The sequence below is a fragment of the Puma concolor genome, chromosome E1 (genome assembly GCF_028749965.1).
Source record: "Puma concolor isolate L17-30 chromosome E1, mPumCon1.1.hap2, whole genome shotgun sequence".
Taxonomy (NCBI): domain Eukaryota; kingdom Metazoa; phylum Chordata; class Mammalia; order Carnivora; family Felidae; genus Puma; species Puma concolor.
This window is the reverse complement of record NC_141680.1, coordinates 21,532,573-21,553,724: the sequence shown is the minus strand read 5'-3', so window position 1 is coordinate 21,553,724 and position 21,152 is coordinate 21,532,573. Positions and strand designations below refer to the sequence as shown.

The 21,152-nt window shown below is 52.7% G+C and overlaps 1 protein-coding gene across 2 annotated transcripts in view; it reads left to right on the top strand.

The window, feature by feature from the left end:
- The window catches only part of ASIC2 (acid sensing ion channel subunit 2), a 1,013,600-nt gene extending 997,044 nt beyond the window's left edge, over nt 1-16,556 (top strand). For both annotated transcript variants that reach the window (XM_086686618.1, XM_086686616.1), the window contains exons 4-10: nt 1,970-2,120; nt 4,129-4,185; nt 5,569-5,722; nt 8,581-8,672; nt 12,202-12,281; nt 13,721-13,789; nt 15,601-16,556. In XM_086686618.1, coding sequence (XP_086542744.1) covers nt 1,970-2,120; nt 4,129-4,185; nt 5,569-5,722; nt 8,581-8,672; nt 12,202-12,281; nt 13,721-13,789; nt 15,601-15,702 — 705 coding nt within the window. In that variant the 3' untranslated portion in view covers nt 15,703-16,556. The remainder of the gene's footprint in view (nt 1-1,969; nt 2,121-4,128; nt 4,186-5,568; nt 5,723-8,580; nt 8,673-12,201; nt 12,282-13,720; nt 13,790-15,600) is intronic.
- Nucleotides 16,557-21,152: the final 4,596 nt, after the last annotated feature.

Below are 21,152 nucleotides of genomic sequence, written 5' to 3'. Positions count from 1 at the left end.
GGGACTTGTATCCAGAACATATGGAGAACTCTTACAGCTTAATAATAAAAGTAAAAAGTAAGCAAGTTGTTTTAATGGGCAAAAGACTTGAAAAGACATGTCACAAAAGATAATATATGAATGGCCAATTAGCACATAAAATTGCACTCAAGATCATCAATCAGCAGAAAGCCACAAATAGAAACAACAATGAGATATAACTATACCCCTACATGAATGTCTAAAATTAGAAATGTGGACAAAATCAAGATTTGGCAAGGGTACAGCATAACTGGAACTCTCATACGCTCCTGGTGGTAATGAAAGACCGTACTAGCACTGTGGATAACAGTTTCACCGTTTCATATAAAAAGTTACCCCGAGACCTATTTAACAAACCAGCTACTCTCCTAGCCGGTTCCCTAAGAGAAATGAAAGTATGTGTCCAAAAACTGAACTGACTTGTCCATAAATGTTAACAGGGACTTTTTCATAATTACCAAAAACTGGAAACAATCCAAGGGCCCGTCATCAGGTGAATGGATACAGATTGTGGTATACTTATACACTGGGAAACCATTCAGCGATTTAAAAAAAAAAAAAAAAAAAAATGAACTAAGGCACACAACCGTGTGGATAAATCTCAAAAACATTATGTTGAGCCAAAGAAGCCGGACACAAAAGAATACTCTGTAGGTTCTCATTTACATGAAGGTTGAGAACAGCCAAAGCCAACCTAGGGTGGTAGAATCCGTAACAGAGATTGGCTGGGTGGATGGGTGGGGGTGGGTTGGAAAGGGAGAGGAAGGAATTCTGTGGAGTGATTTTCAATGTCTTGGGTCTTACAGTGCCTGGGTGGCTCAGTAGGTTGAGCAACTGACTCTTGATTTTGGCTCAGGTCATGATCTCATGGTTGGCATCAAACCCCACGTCCAGCTCTATACTGATAGTGCAGGACCTGCTTAGAATTTTCTCTCTCTGCCCCTCCCCTGCTCACACGTGTGCACACACTCTCTCTCAAAATAAATAAGTAAACTTTTTTTTAAATGTCTTAGGTCTTGATTTAAGTGGTAGGTTCACAAGTGTATACATTTTTTTTTTTTATTTTAATGTTTATTTACTTGAGAGAGAGAGAGCAGGGGAGGGGCAGAGAGAGACACACACACAGAATCCAAAGCAGGCTCCAGGCTCTGAGCTGTCAGCATAGAGCCTGACACGGGGCTTGAACTCACAGACCGTGAGATCATGACCTGAGCCAAAGTCAGACACTCAACCAACTGAGCCACCCAGGCGCCCCAGTCAAGTGTATACATTTTTTAGAATTTGTTGAACTGTGCTCTAAAAACTTGCATTTTGTTGCATTTTTTTTCTCCAATTAAATAAAAAAGATAAATATAAAGGATTTAGTTCGGGGCTTCACACATAAGTGCTCACAGCCATTCATTTCCCTCGCCCTTCACCTTCCCCAGTCCCAACAGGCATATACCATAGGCATGACAGCATTCTATGGACATTGGACCTCTGAGAATAAGGACATTTTCCCCAAAGGAGTTCATCCATAGCATGACACAGGAGGAGTGCTCTAGTCTGGGCCACAGATCATAAATAACATTGATTATGCCATTTCTTCCTGGACCCTCTGAAGGTTCTGGCCCCCAAGTCTAGGTCCGGGGTCCCAATGTTCCCAGCCAAGAAGGTAGAATTTAGTTGGGTCATTCCAAGAGTTTGGAGATGACAAAGTATGGAGGTAGAAAGACACATGGCAAATGTAAGAGACTTCGAGACTGGCCTTTATGAGAAGGGTATACGAGACAGGAAAATGAGTATTGGAGGCAGATGTGGAAAGCCTATGAGGTCAATGGAGCTAGATTGTCCTGTAGCAGATGGTCAATAATCGTTTGTTGATTGAATAAGTAAGTGAATGCGCTATTAAGGCTGTCGATGCTGAACCTCCAGGGCTGACTGCTGCCCCCACCTTCCTGTCTTGCAGCTCACATACCTGCCCCCACCTTGGGGTGAGTGCCGATCCTCAGAGATGGGACTCGACTTCTTTCCTGTTTACAGCATCACCGCCTGTCGGATCGACTGTGAGACGCGCTACATCGTGGAGAATTGCAACTGTCGTATGGTGCACATGCCAGGTCAGTGCCAAGGGACAGCCTGAGACCTTCTGTGCCCTTCTCACCCTAGCGGGAACCACTGTACCCACTCCACGAGGACCCACAGAGATGCTGTTCTGGGAAAGGCTAGTACTTGGTCCCAAACACGTGGACGGCAGATGGAAACAACCAGTCTAGCAACCAGGGCAGCATCCTGGTGTCCAGAAGTGTCCAGATGTTTAAAGAATGCTCCTGCCGGTGCTCAACGTGCTTGTTAATTGTTTGCTGCTCTTACCTCCTAGGGTTCAGTGTCCAGGTATTGGAGCCCTTGCAATTCTTGAATCCTGGTGTGGCACCTGTTCAAACATCCAGGTGTCTGTTGCTTTCATCCAGATGGTTTCCTTCTCGCATCCAAATGTCTAGCACTCTTTCAGATGAGGCAAAAGTCCCTCAGCTGGCAAATAGATGCTCATGTGCTGATATTTCTGGTGTCGGACTAACAATGCATGTAGCCATCTTATTAGAGGTAGTCGGCTAATCAGAGGCAGGAGCACGAGGGGTGGGGTGGGGGTGCAGGGGAGGGGGCATGGCGTGAGGGCTAATTCAAGCATGAAGAGTTTGGTTTCGCAGCAGAGAAGGAAGGATGACAAGCTGGGAGGAAGGGACCTTGGCTTCTAATTCAGATTCCTCCACTTTTCTGCTGTGTGACCTGGCCCAAGTTACTAAATCTCTCTGTTCTTACCTTCATTATCTCTAAAATACAATCATTAGTTGTTAGGAGGATAAAATTAGGCTAAAATATAAAAGTGCAAAAGTCAGTGGTCATTTTATTAGCACATGCGGAGAGGAACCAAAAGTAGTATTGACTGATGATCTACTATGTGTTGGGAGCTTTGCTATCCTATTCAATGGCTACCATTTCATAGCCATATCATACTTTATTTAAGTTTATTTAACTAAATCCTTATATCAGACATTTAATTCATTACCAATTGTTTTCTTTTATAACCAATGCTCAGATTTAGCTTATAGCTAAACTCTATTTCATCAGTAATCAGTAATTTTTTCTAGAAATCCAATTGTATAATTGTTGATCTTTAAAATTGCCTCTGAGCTTCCCAGAAGACAGAGCAAAAAGAGAAACACCAGTTACATTGTTATTGTTGGAAAGAAGGAAGCATACCAGCTCTCAGCTCTTGAAAAGGGTGTTTAGGGAAATAGTAAGGAAAGGACATTGTGGTAGGTTTAATTTTAGCACCCGGGAAAAAAAAAGGCTGGGCCGGGTTTTGCGGGGGGGGGGGCATCTGGATTTCTACTGAGACACCATAGAGAAGGATACAGCACTGGTGAATGTTACCTGCCTGATGCTCAGACTGGATCACCAGCCAGTAAGGTTCCCCCATGGAACCTGAGCCAAAAGCAAGCAGTAGAGGTTTTAACCGTTCTACCCATGACATTCTTACTGGCATCTCTGTTACCGAATTAAGGGCAAGAAACTTACAAAGTGGGGCTTGTTCACAGACAGCAGAGGTGTGGCCCTGGCCTCGGGGTCAGACTGGTCAGACCAGTGTATTCAAAACCCATCTCGATCACTGCTAGCTCTGATGTCCTGGGAAGGCAGGATACTTTAACCTCAAGACTCTCAGGGGTGAAACAGACACAGTATTTCCTATTTCCGGAGGTACCGTGTGAGTTAAAGGCGAAGATGTGTGCCTGGAGGTAGAGGTGCTTTCTGCCAGTCTCTACTTTCAGCCACCAAGGCTTTCTCACCTGTCACCCACCTGAGCTAGTTGGGCCAGCGCAGCAATCTGGGAGAAGTTAGCTAGGCAGACCCTATATTCACCTGCCCAAGCTCCCAGAGCAGAGCAGACCTAATTCCCTGGCTCTGGGTAACACTGCGCCCCCACTTGCCCCCAGCTCTTATGGGTGATTCCCTTCTGACTGCCGGGGGACTGCTGCTCCTCCCCGGTTGCAGGATGCATTCCCTTTTCCCAGCCCAGGAGGGAGGGGTTGCTGCCTGAGTACGTCTCCTTGTGTCTCTTCTTTGCAGGGGATGCCCCTTTCTGTACTCCTGAGCAGCACAAGGAGTGCGCAGAGCCTGCCCTAGGTCAGTACTGGGGGACAAAGGGAGTGGGAGCTGAGCTTGAGACCTCAGAGGTGTTCTGGGTGTGGGAGAGATAGGGCGGAAGGGGCACCAGAGGTGGGGAGGAGAGGCTGGCTGGGGCTTCGGCACTGTAGGAGCTGGAGAGGAAGGTGGAGAGGAGGCAGGAGCGAGGGAGGGGAGGAAACTGATGCAGGCGGATGAGGGCTGGCAAGGCACTGGGGGAGTGAGAGGAAGTAGAGAGGTGCGGTAGAGAAGGGGTGGGTTTCAGGGGAATGGAGAGCACTGGGGAGCACAGAGGAAGGGACAGAGATGGAGAGAGGATGAATGAACAGTAGACATCCGGGTGGGCACCGAAGGAGGTAGGGGAGGGGGGAAGGGGCAGCTGCTGTGCATTTCCCCCTCCTCCTCCTCTGGCTGGGTGCTCGTGGGTTGGAATAACTGCTGGAATCCCCCACTGGAAAACTGCAGGTGCAGGAGATCCGACAAACGAGCCACAACCCCAAATCTAGACTCACTCCACCTGCCTGCCTCTCTCTGCACCTGGGAAGTGGTCTATGATCAAGACGAGCAGAGAGCATGTTTAAATCATAGGGACTCAAGTTCGTTCAGCAGCTGCACTTGCTGGAGCTAAGCTAGGACAGCTCTGGACTCCTGTGTCCAGATGCTTCCAGAAGGACTGATCGTGGGGGGGAGGCGCCGGCCTTAGAGAAGAGTGAAAGATGTGTACAAAGACATCTCTCCTTGGAGTATGGAATCCCGTGGGTAACACTGCCATGATCAGAGAGACGGAGGGAAGGAAGCGATATCTTTAGCCACCCCTTCCTAAGTGGAAGACAGGAGCAGAAAAGATGCGGGAGGTTGCTTCTAGGGACCGGAACTGAGAATCTTTGCCTGCACCCTACCCCAGCAGGCACCGGAGGCAGGCTCTGGCTAGGAAGGAGCCTCAGAGGGAATACCACTGAGCCCTGGGTTTTAGATTAAATGTTCTCTCATGTTTGCCCGTGACGGGAGGCCCACTTTGTGGATGAGAACACTGAGTCTAGGAGCAGAGAAGGCTCTGGGAAGCTGAAGGGGCCAGGACTCCTGTGGAACCCATTCTCCAAAAGTGGTGCCTTTCAACAATTTTTAAAGGACAACATAACAATAAAGGAAGTGGAAGGAGAACAGGACCAAGAGAGACACATAGAGTGGGCACTTTTCATGAGCGTTCACACCCTCACCAATCTATAGCCAAAGCCCAGCTCCCCTCATCTCCACAGCCCCGCCCCTCACTTCCCGGGGATGGCCCCTCCTCCCAGCTTCCGCAACCCCACCTCCCCAGCGGCTGGAACCCGGCGGCCCCGCCCCCACAGCTGACTAAGCCCCGCCCCCCCCTCTCCCCCGCAGGTCTGCTGGCGGAGAAGGACAGTAATTACTGTCTCTGCAGGACCCCCTGCAACCTGACCCGCTACAACAAAGAGCTGTCCATGGTGAAGATCCCCAGCAAGACGTCAGCCAAGTACCTCGAGAAGAAATTCAACAAATCAGAAAAATATATCTCGTAAGCTCAGTGGGCACCGGTAGGCAGAGGGAGAAGGGATGGACCCAGGAGAAACTGGGGGCAGTCGAGGAGGAGGGCAGAGGGAAGCTCCGTTTGGCAGAACTGAACTGACCCTCGGCCGTGTGCCAAGCTCTGTGTTTACGACTCAGAAAGTGAAGACAAAGATGATTAAGAAGCAGCCCCTCCCCCAGCCTTTAAGGAGCTTAACAGTCTTGAGAGAGGAGCGAACGTCTGAATGCTTTACAGGCTGATACAGGCAGGAAGGGAGGCTGGTTGACTGCACCTCACATGGGGTTGCCCTCAAGGAAAGCTTCAGAGACTTTTTTTAAGTTTATTTCTTTATTTTGAGGGAGAGAGACAGAGAAAGCGAGCGGGGGAGGGGCAGAGAGAGAGAGAGAGAGAGAGGGAGAGACAGAATATCAAGCAGGTTCCGTGCTGTCAGAGTCATGGAATCTGATGTGGGGTTTGAATTCCCCCACTGTGAGATCATGACCTGAGAGGAAGTCAAGAGTCAGAAGCTTGGGGGCGCCTGGGTGGCTCAGTTGGTTAAGTGTCCAACTTCAGCTCAGGTCATGATCTCGTGGCCCATGAGTTCCACTCTGTGCTGACAGCTCAGAGCCTGGAGCCTGCTTCAGATTCTGTGTCTCCCTCTCTCTCTGCCTCTCTCTCTCTCTCTCTCTCTCTCAAAAATAAAATAAAAACATAAAAAAAAATTTAAACAAAGGAGTTGGAAGCTTAATGTACTGAGCCAGTCACGTGCCCCAGCTTCAGCGATCTTGTTTAAGTGGATGTGTAGGAGTTTCCCAGGCAGGCTTGCACATTTCATTCCCTCCACCCAGAATGCTTTTCCTCTCGCACTTTACCCACCTGGTTCCTCATTGTGCAGGTCTCCATTTCAAGGTCATCTCACACAGCTAAATTAGTTCTCCTCCTTTTCAATCTCTGTCCAAGCACTCTGGTGTTTTCCTTTGTGGCATTCACCTAAGGGTGTCATTTCCATGTTCTCGTGTGTGTGTGCCCCACTAGACGGAAAGCCCCCTGAAGGCTGCAGCCTGTCCTTGTGTTCGCTGCTGTGGAGGGTCTGGCACAGAGCTGGCATTCAAAAAAATGTCTTTTAACAGAATAAATGAATGGAAGTCTTGGGAGCAGAGGTGTCCCAGGCACAGGGCAGACAAGAGAATGGCCAGAGGGAGCTGGGACAGGTGGATGCGTCAGAGCAAGAGGGCCTCGTCTCCCTGGGGGACAGGGAGTGGATTTTATCCAAAAAGAGGAGGGGGCCTCTGATGAGCTTCAAGTAGGTGACAGCCTCAACCGTGTATTTTAGACCACTGCTCTGCAACAGAACTTTCTACCATGACTGCAGAAGCACAGATTGTGTATCTCCGAGGACCAACAAGGGAGCCACTAACCGCATGTGGCTAGTGAGCATTTTAAATGTAGCCTCGGGGCGCCTGGGTGGCGCAGTCGGTTAAGCGTCCGACTTCAGCCAGGTCACGATCTCGCGGTCCGTGAGTTCGAGCCCCGCGTCGGGCTCTGGGCTGATGGCTCGGAGCCTGGAGCCTGTTTCCGATTCTGTGTCTCCCTGTCTCTCTGCCCCTCCCCCGTTCATGCTCTGTCTCTCTCTGTCCCAAAAATAAATAAACGTTGAAAAAAATTTTTTTTAAATGTAGCCTGGGTGACAGAGGAACTGAAATGTAATTATTTTTAACGTTTTATTTATTTATTTTGAGAGAGCACACGCAGGGGAGGGGCAGAGAGAGAGGGAGAGAGAGAGAGAGAGAGAGAGAGAGAGAGAGAGAGAGCCCCAAGCAGGCTCCTCACTGTCAGCACAGAGCCTGACTCGGGGCTCAAACTCATACCCCGTGAGATCATGACCTGAGCCAAAACCAAGAGTCAGCCGCTCAACCAAAGGAGTCACCCAGGCATCCCTGAATTGTGATGTTTTCTAGCAGTTTTAGAAAGATCCTTCAGGGGGCAGTGTGGAGGACAGAAGGGAAGCCAGAAGAAAGGGAGGCGGCCTGGTAGGAGGCAGTTGTCATCACCCAGGCAAGCGATGGTGACACTTACTTTGAACGGCGCCTCGGGGAGCCCTGCATGAAGAGGAGGATTTGCTTCTCTCTCAGCAGCCGCTCCCTCCTGCCACACGGCCACCAGAGCCCATCCCGGGGCAGCTCTGGCTCAGCCGGTTGCAAACAAGGGGCACCGAGGCCACTGTGACCAGCGTCGCAGGAGATGGAGAAAAGGAGGTGCCAGGCCCTGCTGCTGAGCCGACGTTCTGCCAGCAGCGATGACTTTTCCTGCCAAGATGCGTCTTGTTAACACACCTGCCTAAAAGAGGAAAAGGGAACCCCCCGGCCAGATATAGATTTGTTCCTCCCTGAGCCTGGCAGCTGATTTGGCAGTGTGAGCGCACGGGCGTCCCACTAGGACAACCTTGTTATAAATCCAAGTAGGAGCATGGCGGGGGGCTCTCGGGAGTGGGTAGAGGCCGCCCGGGAGGTCAGCTGGGGCAAGCAAGGCAAGAGAGTGAAGAGCTTGTCAAGAGAGTGCTGAACTCACCTGCAGGTGGGGAGCCAGGAAGACCCTGTGGGGGGCCCAGAGACCTGGAGGCCAGGTAGGACTCGTGGAAAGCTGTCCCAAAGAGGGACAGCTGATATGTGCCTCCAGAGCACTGGGCTGGGGGTCAGGGCTCTTGGTTCCAAGGTCAGCTCTGTCGCTGACCAGCTCTAACTTTGGGCCGGTGGTGTCATTTTCCTGGGCCTCAGCCCCTCCCTCTGTCAATGGGAAAGCTGGGTCGGATGGCCTGCGTGGATCCCGATGGTCCTCACCGTGTATGGTACTGGATATTCCCTCTGCAGAGAGAACATCCTCGTTCTGGATATATTTTTTGAAGCCCTCAATTATGAGACGATTGAACAGAAGAAGGCATATGAAGTTGCTGCCTTACTCGGTATGTCGGTGTCTGTTGCACAAATTTCCACACGTCATGGCGGGGAGTGAGGGGGAGTGGGCAGGGGGTAGGCAGGCAGACAGCACTCTCAATGTGCTAATTACGCCCTCTGTCCCAGGATGGGAAGGCCTCCGGTGTGGCGGAGGTTTTAGGCTCAGCTCATGCCCCAATTTAAGCCTCAGCTTCCCCATTGACACAATGATGCAAGTGAGCTGAAAGGTCTCTCAGGGCCTTCCCAGGGCTGCCCCGTTGGACTCTGCGGTCTTCTGCCCCCAGGTTGGAGTGACAGTCCCGGGGCCACAGCGGGAAAAACGCTGTCCAATGGAGGGAAGGCTGAGCTTTGGGTGGTCCCCAGGCAGTGAGTGTGAGTGTGGGACTGGAAAGCAACATGGCAGCACTGGGGCCAGATGTCTCCCCTGGATTGAGAGTCCTTTGTCAAACACAAAAGAAGGGTCACACATCCCCAGATGTCTACAAACCTGACTGCCGCCCCCACTCAAGTTCACATCAGCTCCCCTGGCCGCACTGCCAAATAACAGATGCAGGGAGTTCCGTTCAACCCTGCCCCCCCGCCAAACTCACAAAACCCCTGGGGGTGGTCAGTTGAAAGACCTGTGCCTTGGGTCCTTCTCCCAACTCCAGCTCACTCTCAAGAGAGGACATGATGCTGTCCCTACAAGGAGAATTAGCCGCTGTTGTCCCTGTGAGTTGGACAGAGAGTGGTATCCTGGGGAAGGTGGGTGGCAGGTGTAGAGGGAAGTATAGAGGTTCAGAGCCAAAGACTACTGCATACCAGCTCCGAGAATGTGGGCAAGTGGCCTCACTCACTGGACGTCAGGCCCCTCATCTGTGAAATGGGTCTAATAAAGCTGCTTGATGAGTTCATTGTGATGGTTAGCCGGGGTAAAGCCTCAGCCCACAGAAGGTCCATAAAGAATAGTTTCTGGTACCTGGACAGTCACCATGCCAGAGACCCAGGGCCCCCGCTGGTGATTCCAGGCACCATGTGAGCATTTCTGCACCTCTCCCAGGCGACTGGGGACTGAGCCACAGCTGGGACCCAGTTGGGTTAAGGTGGCTGTCATTTGGGTCTCAGACGCTGTTGCGGCCAAAAGGGACTAAGCCAAGACTCTAATGTCCTGGGCCGGAGGTAGAGGTCATGCTCCAGACATGTAGACCCACTCACCCTGCCTCTGTCACCTCATTTCTTTTTTTTTTTTCTTTTTTTGAGAGAGAAAGAGAAAGTGTGCGTACAAGCGGGGGAGGGGCAGAGAGAAGGAGAGACAGAATCCCAAGCAGGCTCCACGCCATCAGCACAGAGCCCGATGCGGGGCTCAAACTCACAAACTGAGATCACGACCTGAGCCGAGATCAACAGTCTGACGCTTAACCAACAAGCCACCCAGGCATCCCTCCCTTTCATTTCCTAAAGAGAACTCAAGACAGGGCTCTCCCCATCCCCCCATATAGGCTCACAGCTCGCTCTCTCTCTCTCTCTCGCTCGCTCTCACTCTCTCTCTCTGTCTTACACACACACACACACACACACACACACACACACACACACTGAGAAGGGCCTGAGCTCTGAATCTGTCAGAAAGGATAGCTCATCTCTGCATCTGATATGAGGATGAGATGTTCCCAGCATCTTGTTCCCACCCAGAATAGCCTGCTGAGAAATCATGCTGCCATCTGTGCCTCCCGTGACAAGAGTGCGTGCCGCTCGCAAGCACTCAGTCCCCGTTGGGCCCTTCCCTCACCGCTGCACAGCCCGCCCTCACCCCAGCGCACACCACACAGGCACTCATCCACACACAGCACACCCCGCCCCAAAGCGCACACACACGCACACCATGCTGAGCCACGCACACCGGTGCACGGTGGCACAGACCCACAGACTCATCACACACACCTGTCCGTACGCACACACATGCTCACACAGGTTCCGCACACTCAAACACACTATGCCCACCCCCACAAAGCTGCACTCACACACACTTAGACACACTCAGGGTCCCCACCCTAGACGTAAATAGCCACCTGCGTGAAGCCATCGACAGCCAGACATGCTTCTTCTACTAAACAAGCATGTGCACACGCAGAGGACCCTGGCACATAACCCACACTCACACACACTGCACACACATGCAAACACGCACCTCACACCTGACATGAACACCTGTAAGAACCCACTCCCCAGTAATGTCCCCACGAAGGGCATCAGAGAGGGCAGGGGGGAGAGGAGTGAGGCGAACCGTTGGAGCCCAGCTCCAAGCCCACCCAGGAAGAGCCCCCTTCCTGCCCTCTCTGCCTGCTCACCTGGGACTGTGGTTGTCCGACCCCACTCAGCCATAATCAGGGATTGTAATCAGAGAGGGCAGATGTGGCCAACAGAAAGTTCTCAGACCACGAGGTCAGCCCGGTGCACCCCCTTTCCCAGCGCTCTCCCCGCCCAGCCCAGCAGCTAACGGTCTCAGAGGCTCCAGCTGGCAAGAACCTCACAGTTCTCTCCTCCACTCCCCTCCACCACCAAATGTCCTTTGAAGGCAAAGCTACTGAGAAGGTCAGGGGTTATCAAAACCACACAGCAGGCTGGTGGCCACTCTCCAAACGCAGATACTCTGAGCCCTCTATTTGACCACGCTGACTTCCAGAGCCAAGCATTTGGACTTTTGGGGGGACCCTTGGGGATCTGATAATAGCTTCTCAAATAGGGACTCTCCCGGTACAAATGCCCAGGTACACCTATGTAATGTTTTGCATTCATTTCCAAAGGGTCTCCAACTGTCCACAACTCCCACAGGAGAGTTGTTCTCAGACCCTGGTGGGTTAGAGAATCCCCTGGGAATTTAAGAATCCTGACTTCCAGACCCCAGAATCAGAGATTCTGATTTTATAGACTGGGGGCATGTCCAGGTATCTACACTGGGCGGGGGGGGACCTGAAGACCAGTCAAGAAACACTTTGGTCAATGGGGCCTATATACCCCCCAGCAAGAACATCTACTCTAGGAAAAGACCAAATTGAGCATTTACTTTGAGGTGGGGGAGTTAGGGGAATGCTTCCTATGACCTTATCCCAAAGCTGAGAGGTGCCTTGAGTTGGCCCTGTGGGCCTCTTCATGATTGGGAGGGTAGGAAGGTCTCTTGTGCCATTGTTTCCGAGACCCACGCCCAAGGCACCTGACACACGAGTCTTGGGCTCCATTGTCCTGTCCCCAGGCCAAGACCACACACTTCTTGTCTCTATTCCCAGCCCAGAGACAAAGCGAGGCTTTGAGTGTGGTTCTGAAGGTAATTGAATAAGCCCATTAGCCTGTGAGGTCTTACAGTAGGCCCTCCAGTAAGCATTTGGGTTAATTCCCATCCACACTGGGTGCTGTGCAATGAGGGAGGGAGCTGTCCAGGGCCTGACCTACCTAAGGCCCAGGCTCCCCGTGGAGGGAGGTCTGGTTTCTGAGTTCTTTGTTCACTCCTTCCTAGAAGGGCCATGAGTAAAGCCAAATCTTTGACCTTTTCTCTCTCTCCAGGTGATATTGGTGGTCAGATGGGACTGTTTATTGGTGCTAGTATCCTTACAATACTAGAGCTCTTTGATTATATTTACGAGGTAAGACTGGGGTTGTTCGTGGGGAAATGACCGTATGCTGATACTCTCATCCTACCCTGATGCATGGGGGAGAGGGTGGCCTCTTTCCACCCAGAACCCGCTTTCTCCTCCCTGTCCGCAAATACTGTCTATCACCAAGTCCTAGGCAGGGAGGAGGGGGTGGGTCCAAGAGAGACAGAAGCCACAGTCCTATCCCCAGGCAGCTGGGAGATTCGTGGGCTGTCCACACTTGCAGGAAGGGAGAGGAAGCATCGAGAAGGAGAAGAGCCAGAACTGAGGCCAGCTCTGAGCCCCTCCCACGCAAGACCAGCTGTGGTGGCTTCATACGTATGTGTGTCTGCACCCACACACTCACAGCACATGCACACACATACCCCCCCCACACACACACACCACTCACACACCCTGGTACCACTCGTAAATACACACACACACATATATACTACGTTCACCCAGCAGACACACACACACACACACACACACACACACACACACGCATGCACACATGGGCCCTCTGGGTGGCCCGTCACCTGAGTAGTGCCTATCCTGATGCAGGCAGGCTTAGAGAAGCGGCATTTCCTGACGACTTCATCAATTCTGAGGAAGCAGGAACAAAGGCACACAGGCCATTTCTGGCTGTTCACAGCCAGAGATGTCCCCTCAAAAGGCAGCTGGAACAGAGCCTCTGAAAGCATCTCAAACAATAGACAGTGGCTTCTGGCTCTGAGAATTCCTTTGCTCCTCAGCCTTCCCTTCCCACCCCGTCTCCCCTGCGTCCTCCAGAGCTGGGCTGGCTGCAGTGTCTCCAGAATTCCTAAGGGGGTTCCTCAGTGTCCCCAGGGCCACCAGAGTTTTGCTCCAGCAAGAAGAGCCGGCACAGCAGTGTCCTGCCTCCCAGAGAGGGCCATCCTTGGCCAAAGGCCCCTGGGGACCATAGTGGGGAGCTGGAGGACCCCGAGTACCAGGGTCCTCTGGAGTGCCACATTCCCCCTCCCGGCATGGTGACCTTGTTCCCCAAACCCAAGTCACCCACGGCCAGATCTCATTCTGCTTTGCTTATTAATTTTGGGGAAGAGTTGTTATAAAGTTACGGAAATTGCATCCTGCCAAGTAACATGTTTAATAACTGCCCCTCGTTGCTAGGAATCGAATGTTATGAACTCGGGGGGGGCCCTGGTCTTACGAACAGTGGGGCTCTCAGGCCTGGAAAGTGATTGGTAATCTCCTCCCCCAGGCCCAGCCTCAGAAAGGGGCTCCCAGGCTGCTCATCCACACGCTCCTTCCACAAGAGAAAACGGTCCCCGTGCCAGAAGGGGCCTCCTGTGACCTCCTCCAGGACCTACCTCCTGCACCAAAACCTCGCTTCAGCCAAAAGATTGGGCAGGGGCTCCCAGAGCTCGTCGCTCTACCTGACCAACCCTGTCCTGATTTTCTTGCAGCTGATCAAAGAGAAGCTCTTAGACTTGCTCGGTAAAGAAGAGGACGAAGGGAGCCACGACGAGAACGTGGTAAGAGCAGCCTGTGTGCTCTAGGTTGCTCTATTCTCTGCTTTTGTGGGGCTGCATGAGACCAGATGTCAGGGCCTGGGCGGGGGAGACACGCCTTAACTCAGGTTGTCCAAGGGCGCTCCCACGGAGCCCGGGGCTCTCTCTGACACCCATCCAGAGCCTGATAGCAAGCCATGGATGTAGCCAATACCTGGCCCAGTCTAGCTTCTCCAGGGCTGGAGCCTTACAGTTCTCATCGTGTGCCTTGGGGGAAGCAGGGAGGCTCCGCTCCCTTACTCTCAGGGTGTCAAGGTGCAAGTGAGGACGTCACTGGCGCCTTACTCCTTCAGAAGGGGACGCGGAGCTCAGGGCCCCGCGAGGTTGTTACCCACGTAACCACCTCCTAGTGCGTGCCAAGTACGTGTCAGGCTCCATGCTGCAGGCCGTAAGCGTACCTTGTCCTTCAGCTGTGCGGTTACCCTGGAGAAAGGTCTGTTCTCTCCATTTTGTATTTGAGGCAGTTGAGGCCTAAAAGGTCAAGGTCACCCAGGTGATGAATGGCAGAGCCGGAAGCAGAGCCCCCCTGACCGCCGTCCTACTCTGCCTCTCTTCCCTCGAGCGGCCAGCGAGGCCCCACCTCTTATGGCTGTGTGCTCTCCTTCCCAAACTCAGTCTGCTCCCGGGCTCTGGCCTCAGCTGCCTGGTACAGGTATCTCTGGCTTTTCCCGGTTGAGACTTCGCCCTGAGAATGCCAGGCCCTTGAGGCAGCCACCACCCCCCTGGAGTCAGCAAATCCCAGGCCCAGTGATCCCAGCCCCTTCCCCCCAGGAGACCCCCGTTTCTGCCCCAGATGCCATGTCTCTACCCATCTCCCGGGCGAAAAATCTCTGCTTAGGTTCTCCCGGGCCCCTGCAGCCTCTGTTGAATAGAAACCAGTGTCTGTTGAGGGGAAGGCAGCGTGGAAGGGGCCGGGGATCGGCACTCAGGTCCCTGCTTCCCAGCTTAGTGCCTGAGGGCAGGTGGGTTACCTCCCTGAGCACCTGTCGAGTCACAGGCACCTCAGGGACTTGTCATTTGCATTAAGTGGGACCATGCCAGTAAAGCAGTCAGCAGTGCCTAATTTACAGTAAGTGCTCAGCCTCTGTCACCTCCCCCCACCGCAGCCCCGTCCTCATCAGATCTCCCCCACATTCTTGGCACAGCCTCCTGGCTGCTATCTCTCTGCTCCCATCCCTCCCAGCCTCCAGCCCTCCGCGGCATGGGAGTCACTGGGAAAGCTCAAGGCCCCCCAGCCCCACCCTGTCCAGGGACCCGAGACTGCCAGGGGCCAGCCTAACCCTAAAGGTCCACTGGGGAGCCGTGACTACTCTGGTTCTGGCTGGTTGGGGGCCTCCCCACTTCCTCCTAGGCCTCAGCAATTGGCACCCCGTGCCCTCAGCCTGGTCCTCCTCTACCCAGAAAGGCCTCAAGGGAGGACCCCAGGAGGAGGACAGGAGGGGACATGCTCCTGCCTCGGAGTTAGAGAGCACTCAGAAGTAGCTTTCGGTGACACATCGGGGCAGCTGCTAAACCCCATCACCAGGGCACCCGGTCCCTACCCTGGGGGCACCTAAGTGGGCAATGGTGAGGATCCTGAAGGCAGCGAGGCCCCTCCAGCCTCGGGCCCCGCGACAGCAAGCCAGCCCCTGAGATGTCTGGGGCAGGGGCCGTGGTGCCCTGGGAGAGCCCACAAGCAGGGGCCACAGTTCCCAGGGCCTAGGCTGGGCTGCCAGGGGCATCATGACAACATTTTGCAGAATGAATATCAGCACCCCCTATCTCCTTGCCTCCAGAGCACTTGTGACACGATGCCAAACCACTCTGAAACCATCAGCCACACTGTGAATGTGCCCCTGCAGACGGCCCTGGGGACCTTGGAGGAGATTGCCTGCTGACAGCCCATGGACCACCCGGCACCCTCCCAAACAGACCTTGAGGCCCAAGACCCAGGACAGGGGACAGCAGGCTCAGGTGGGATGGCCCCTGATGACAGAAGGAAGCAAGAGCCCCCTATGCACACATAGCAAACTATCTGCCAAAACCTCGCTGTGGCCACGTCTGACACGACACGTCCTCGGGCCCCGCCGTGCGTCCCTCTTAGGAGAAAAGAGTCACACTCTGGAACTGTCCGAGAACCAACCTGCCATCACATCTCACTGCCAGATGTATAAAGCACCTGCATGCTGAGACTGCTCGCGGCGCCACCCCCTCGTCCGTCTCTGTTCACGACTCTCCTCCGTGCGCTTTCCGCCGGCCACTCTGCAGTCCTGCAGTGGGACCAGGCTCCAGCCCCAGAGCCACCCCGTGGCCACGCTGGAATCGCGACGGCACGGTCAAGAGGAAAAGCTCAGAACTCTCAGCCACGTCCGGTCCCTGTGTAGTTTGTGAAGGTTCTTAACCTGCCCACAAACCCCTTTGCCGGAGCCGGCCTGTGGGCTGACCGGGGCCACCCCCACCCCCGTCCCAGCGCCTGGTGGAGGCAGGGCGGCCTGGGCGACTCCAGCGCTCATCCAGGGGACCTGCGTCATCCTGCTGTCCTCGTGACCCGGCTTGTACAGTCCAATTCTGTTTCTCTGGGGGTGGGGGCTTGTTTTGTCTGTCTGTCAGAGATCTGTTCTGTTTTGTTCCATTCTCCAGATTTGGGTTTTGATGTTCTGAGGTTTGGTTTGATTTGGTTTCTCCATTTTCTCTGGCGTTTATTTATTCGTGCTTCCGGTCACGGTCATATTAAAAGCTGGTCTTGTGGAAACAGCCGAGTCGATGCTGCCTTTCCCCCCATTACTAAGGTCTCGCTCCCCAAAGCCTTTGGGAAGGGCCAGGCCTGCCGGGTTAAAACCCACAGATTGTAGCCATGGAAAGTCTCCTGCAACCACGCTTACCTTTACAAAGTGTATGGAGGGTATGCACTTACATTCTATTCGAAGTCTCTGAACACTATTGATCGCAACCTTTAAATGATCTCATGACCACTGATGGGTCACAGCCTGCGGTCTGAACGACACTGCCCTGGACCATAGGCGTGTGGCTCGAAGAGAACACCGCCCAGACCTAAGAACCATGAAGGAGGCCTTCCCGTCCCTCTGCACTTCGGTCCTGACTCCTCTCCCCTGTCAGTGAAGTCGAGCTGGCCTCCCTCCCACATACCAGCCTTTCCGGAGGCTCTCTGCACCCCACCTCCTCATCCCCATCAAACAGACTTGCTTGTCCCTGCAGAGGCCACACTGGCTTCCCACCTCGCTCCTGCTACTTCTGAGAGGATGTCCAGGCAGGATCGGAGGGTGGAGGTGCCTAGTGGGGAGGTGCCTGCTGCGGCAAGAGAGAGCTTCCTGTCCAGGCAGAATCTGTGTCTTCACGGCATCATGTTAATTCCAAGGGGATGGTGCCTGTAGCCTAACTTTCCCTTTCCCCACTCCCCCATCACTACCAACTCAAGGTCTCCCCTAAAGCCTCGTATGGTTGGCGCCTTCCTCCTCACGCACAGATGCGCAGAAAACACTGCCTGGCCCTTGCTCTATCTTCCAGTCTCTCACCATCATCCTCCCTCTCCCCGCCTCTCCCCTGCCCGATCCACGAGCACAAGGAAGAGGTATTTCCCCAGTGACCAAATGAGAAGAACCAGGTAGCAGGAGCTAGGAGCGCCCGCCCCGTCTCCTTCTCTCGGCAGCTGTGCTCTCTGGACTCAGTTCCCTTAATTTGAGGATGAAAATAATACTGTACCCGTGTCTTCGCAGAGGATCTCCGGAGGCCCCTTCAGACTTGAGGCATGTGAGGCTCTGCTCCCCCTGCGCAGGGGGACAAATCAGACCAGCCACGCTCACACACGCGGTGGCCAGGAGGCAGATGGGACACAGCATCCCTGAGATGCCTCCTCCCAAGCACCCTTTCAGTGCGGGGATGCGCAAGGCTGTTGCCAAAGCTGGGCTTTAATCCTTAGGGACTGAGTGCAAGGTTGCTGGAAGGGGCCCTGTTTTAGTTTTCTGTCGCCGCTGTAACAGGTTACCACAAACACGGTGGCTTAAAGCACAGATTTATTGTCTCCGGATTCTGGAGGTCAGAAGGTGGACACAGTTCTCCCTGAGCTAAAATCTAAGTGTCAGCAAGGCTGTCTTCCTTCCGGAGGCTCAGGAGGAGAAACCGTTTCACCTTTTCCAGCTCCCAGAGGCCACCCACGTTCTGTGGCTGGTGGCCTCTGCCTCCATCAGCCAACCTGGCAATGATGGGTGGAGTCCTTACAGCACACAACCGTGACCTCCTGGGTCACATCTCCCTCTATCCTAGACCCTCTCCTGCCTCCCTCTTCCACTTTAGAGGGACTCTTGTGATTAGATCAGGCCCTCCTGATAACCCGTGATAATGTCCCCATTTCAAGGTCATTAACTTAATCACACACTTCAAAGTCTCTTTTGCCATGTAGAGTAATATATTCACAAGTTGCAGGGATTAAGATGTGGCCGTCTTTGGGGGCCATTATTCTACCTACCAAAGGCCCTTTGGACCATATAGACTATGGCTCTCATTTTCCAAATGAGCAGACCCGGGGGTGGGAGGGTGGGGAGGGTGGGTGATGGGTATTGAGGAGGGCACCTTTGGGGATGAGCACTGGGTGTTGTATGGAAACCCATTTGACAATAAATTTCATATATTGAAAAAAAACAAAAACAAAAACAAATGAGCAGACCGGGGAGAGGCGGGGAGGGACTTGCCTTGTGTCACACAGTGAGTCGGTGGCCATGCCAAAGCTATACTCCCAAGCTCCCAGGCTCATAATTCCATTCTAGACCCACCAAGATGACACAAAAAAAGAAGCACTGAAAGTAATCATTTTTCCAGACTTTCCCAGGGAGTGTGGAAGTCCCTCTCTTTAGACAAACACACGCCTCACTGCATCAGGCTGGAAAATATCCTACTGGTGCCTAGACTGTCAGATACAGAGGAACAGCAAATGTCCTCAGGCTGCTCCCATCGGGGACAGGAACAAATGAAATTTCTAATCAGTGAGTTGGGAATCTATTGGAGGTTTCTGCCTTGTTCCAGTTTAACAGTTTCATAAATGTTTTAAAAATCTATATCTTGAGTTGCAATTTGAACTGCTTCATTGGATTTCTGGCTTCCTTTAAAAAAAAAAAAAACAACTTCAGATCAATCTGTGATGGAGCACAGAATATTCTCATGGATTTGGATTGCTTCATGGCTCACCTACGTACACACCCCTTCCGATTTGGGGATTCTGGTTTTGTTCATCTTGGAGCAGGCCTGCATACTGAACCAGTTTAAAGGGAAAGAGACAGGAAATTCGAAAGAGTAAATTAATAGCCGGCTGCTGATTGCTGTTAACCAGTGGTTAACCAAAGACACAGTTGTATGCCTGAATTCTTGGGAGGGGCGAGGTGTTTTTTTTTTCTTATCATTGCAAACAAGTAGCCATGTGTGTAATCATTTCCTTAGTGAAGACCCGGGGACAATTGGTAGACAGAAGAGACTTAGGGCTGTGGCACATTTCCAAGAATGGCCCAAAGGATGAGAAGAAGGCCGGGCGTTTGGAACAGTCACCAGTCCAAACCACAAGGTAGAATTATCAGTGACCTCAAAGGGCCAGATCGATTAATCAATCGATCGATCAATCAAATAACGGCACGTAACCTCAGAAATAGAATCAGCGGAGTTGGCTGCAGTCAGGGAGAGGAAAGGGAATAAGCCGTTCTGTGAGTACAGCCATGCCAGGGACTGAGCTGGCTGCAGGCACACTGTTGCTTTGTTGTTTTTGGCAGAGAGAAACAGAGTTATTTTATTTTCCTTTTTCCAGCTTGCAGCTATTTTTGTAAGAGTCTTCATGAGCGCGCCTGGTGAGAAAGGTTCACAGAGGGTCTCTGGAGAAAGGTTCTTGGTGAACTGGGAAGGCGGAAGGGGGAGGTAGACACCACCCAGGGGCGTGATCTTGGTGGGTACCTGTGTTCGCTCAGGGGAAGCTCAGTTCGGCCTGCCTAACCCTAGAGACCCAAGGAGAAACCTGGGACCTCTTCCTCCACAAACTCGAAGGTGTTCATTTGATTTTGAGAGTTAAACTGGAAGCAGAGGTGAGGCCCTCCAGAAAACAGCAGTGCATGAGCTCCCCATTACAGAATAGAAAAGGGGGCTCCGAGAGGCCACGGATGCCGCCCGCCCTGATCCACTCACAGCCAGGGCAACCTCACGCTGCGTAGAACAAGTTTCCTGGCGTAGCTGGGAAGGGGAAACACAGGAAGAACACAGGATCACTATTGATTGTGACTCCCATTGATTGGCTGTCCAGTATGTGCCAGGCACTTGCCTCCAAGGGATTTACCATGTGAGCAGGGAATTCTGACAAGTAGACAGACGACTACAAGTTCTGCAATGGAAGGAGAAGGAGAGAACAGCACCCGCCAAGCGTGGGGGGGGGGGGGTTGGCGCTAGAGCAAGGATACCACCAATGTAGGTCCAGGGAATCTGAGCAAAGAAGGGAAAGGGGAAACTGTCCACAATGACCACTGAGAGACAGGCAGGTGCAAAGAATGAGGGGCATGCTGTCACTAAGGCCCTTCAGCTCTTTTCCCTGCCTTCCCAGTGCCTATGACAGTACTTCCCAGCCAGGGTCTGGTTTATTTCATTCCTCGGAGACTCCTGGCACATGGAATCATCTCGTGCATGCATCTGAATATTCCTAGGACTAATAGGTTGGGTGCGTTTGGGGCCAGAAGTTCCCTGGGGATTAAGAAACTGGTCAGGGGGAACCAATCCAGCCCAAGGACAGGCGAGAGGCGGAGAGTCTCTTACTAATTCAGTTTAACATTTGCCCAACTCTATGCTCACTGACTTTGCAAGAGCAAAACAACAGCGGCACAGGCTACAGAGAGTCAAGGATTGACTTTCCAACCCATTTCTGCAGTAAACCGACCAAAGTTAACTTTGGACAACCTACTTCACTTCTCTGGGCCTCAGTTTCCCCCCCTATATAAGAAGAGGGGGTAGGAAACAAACAAATAATCCCTTGGCGGGAGTCTAGGAGTCATAGAGTCATAGAAGAGTCATAGAGTCTATGAGCGCAGGCTGAGAATGGAAGTCAGGCATTTAAACAAGTATTTTTTTTTTTAATTTTTTTATTTTTTCAACGTTTTTTATTTATTTTTGGGACAGAGAGAGACAGAGCATGAACGGGGAAGGGGCAGAGAGAGAGGGAGACACAGAATGGGAAGCAGGATCCAGGCTCTGAGCCATCAGCCCAGAGCCCGACGCGGGGCTCGAACTCACGGACCGCGAGATCGTGACCTGGCTGAAGTCGGACGCTTAACCGACTGCGCCACCCAGGCGCCCCTTAAACAAGTATTTA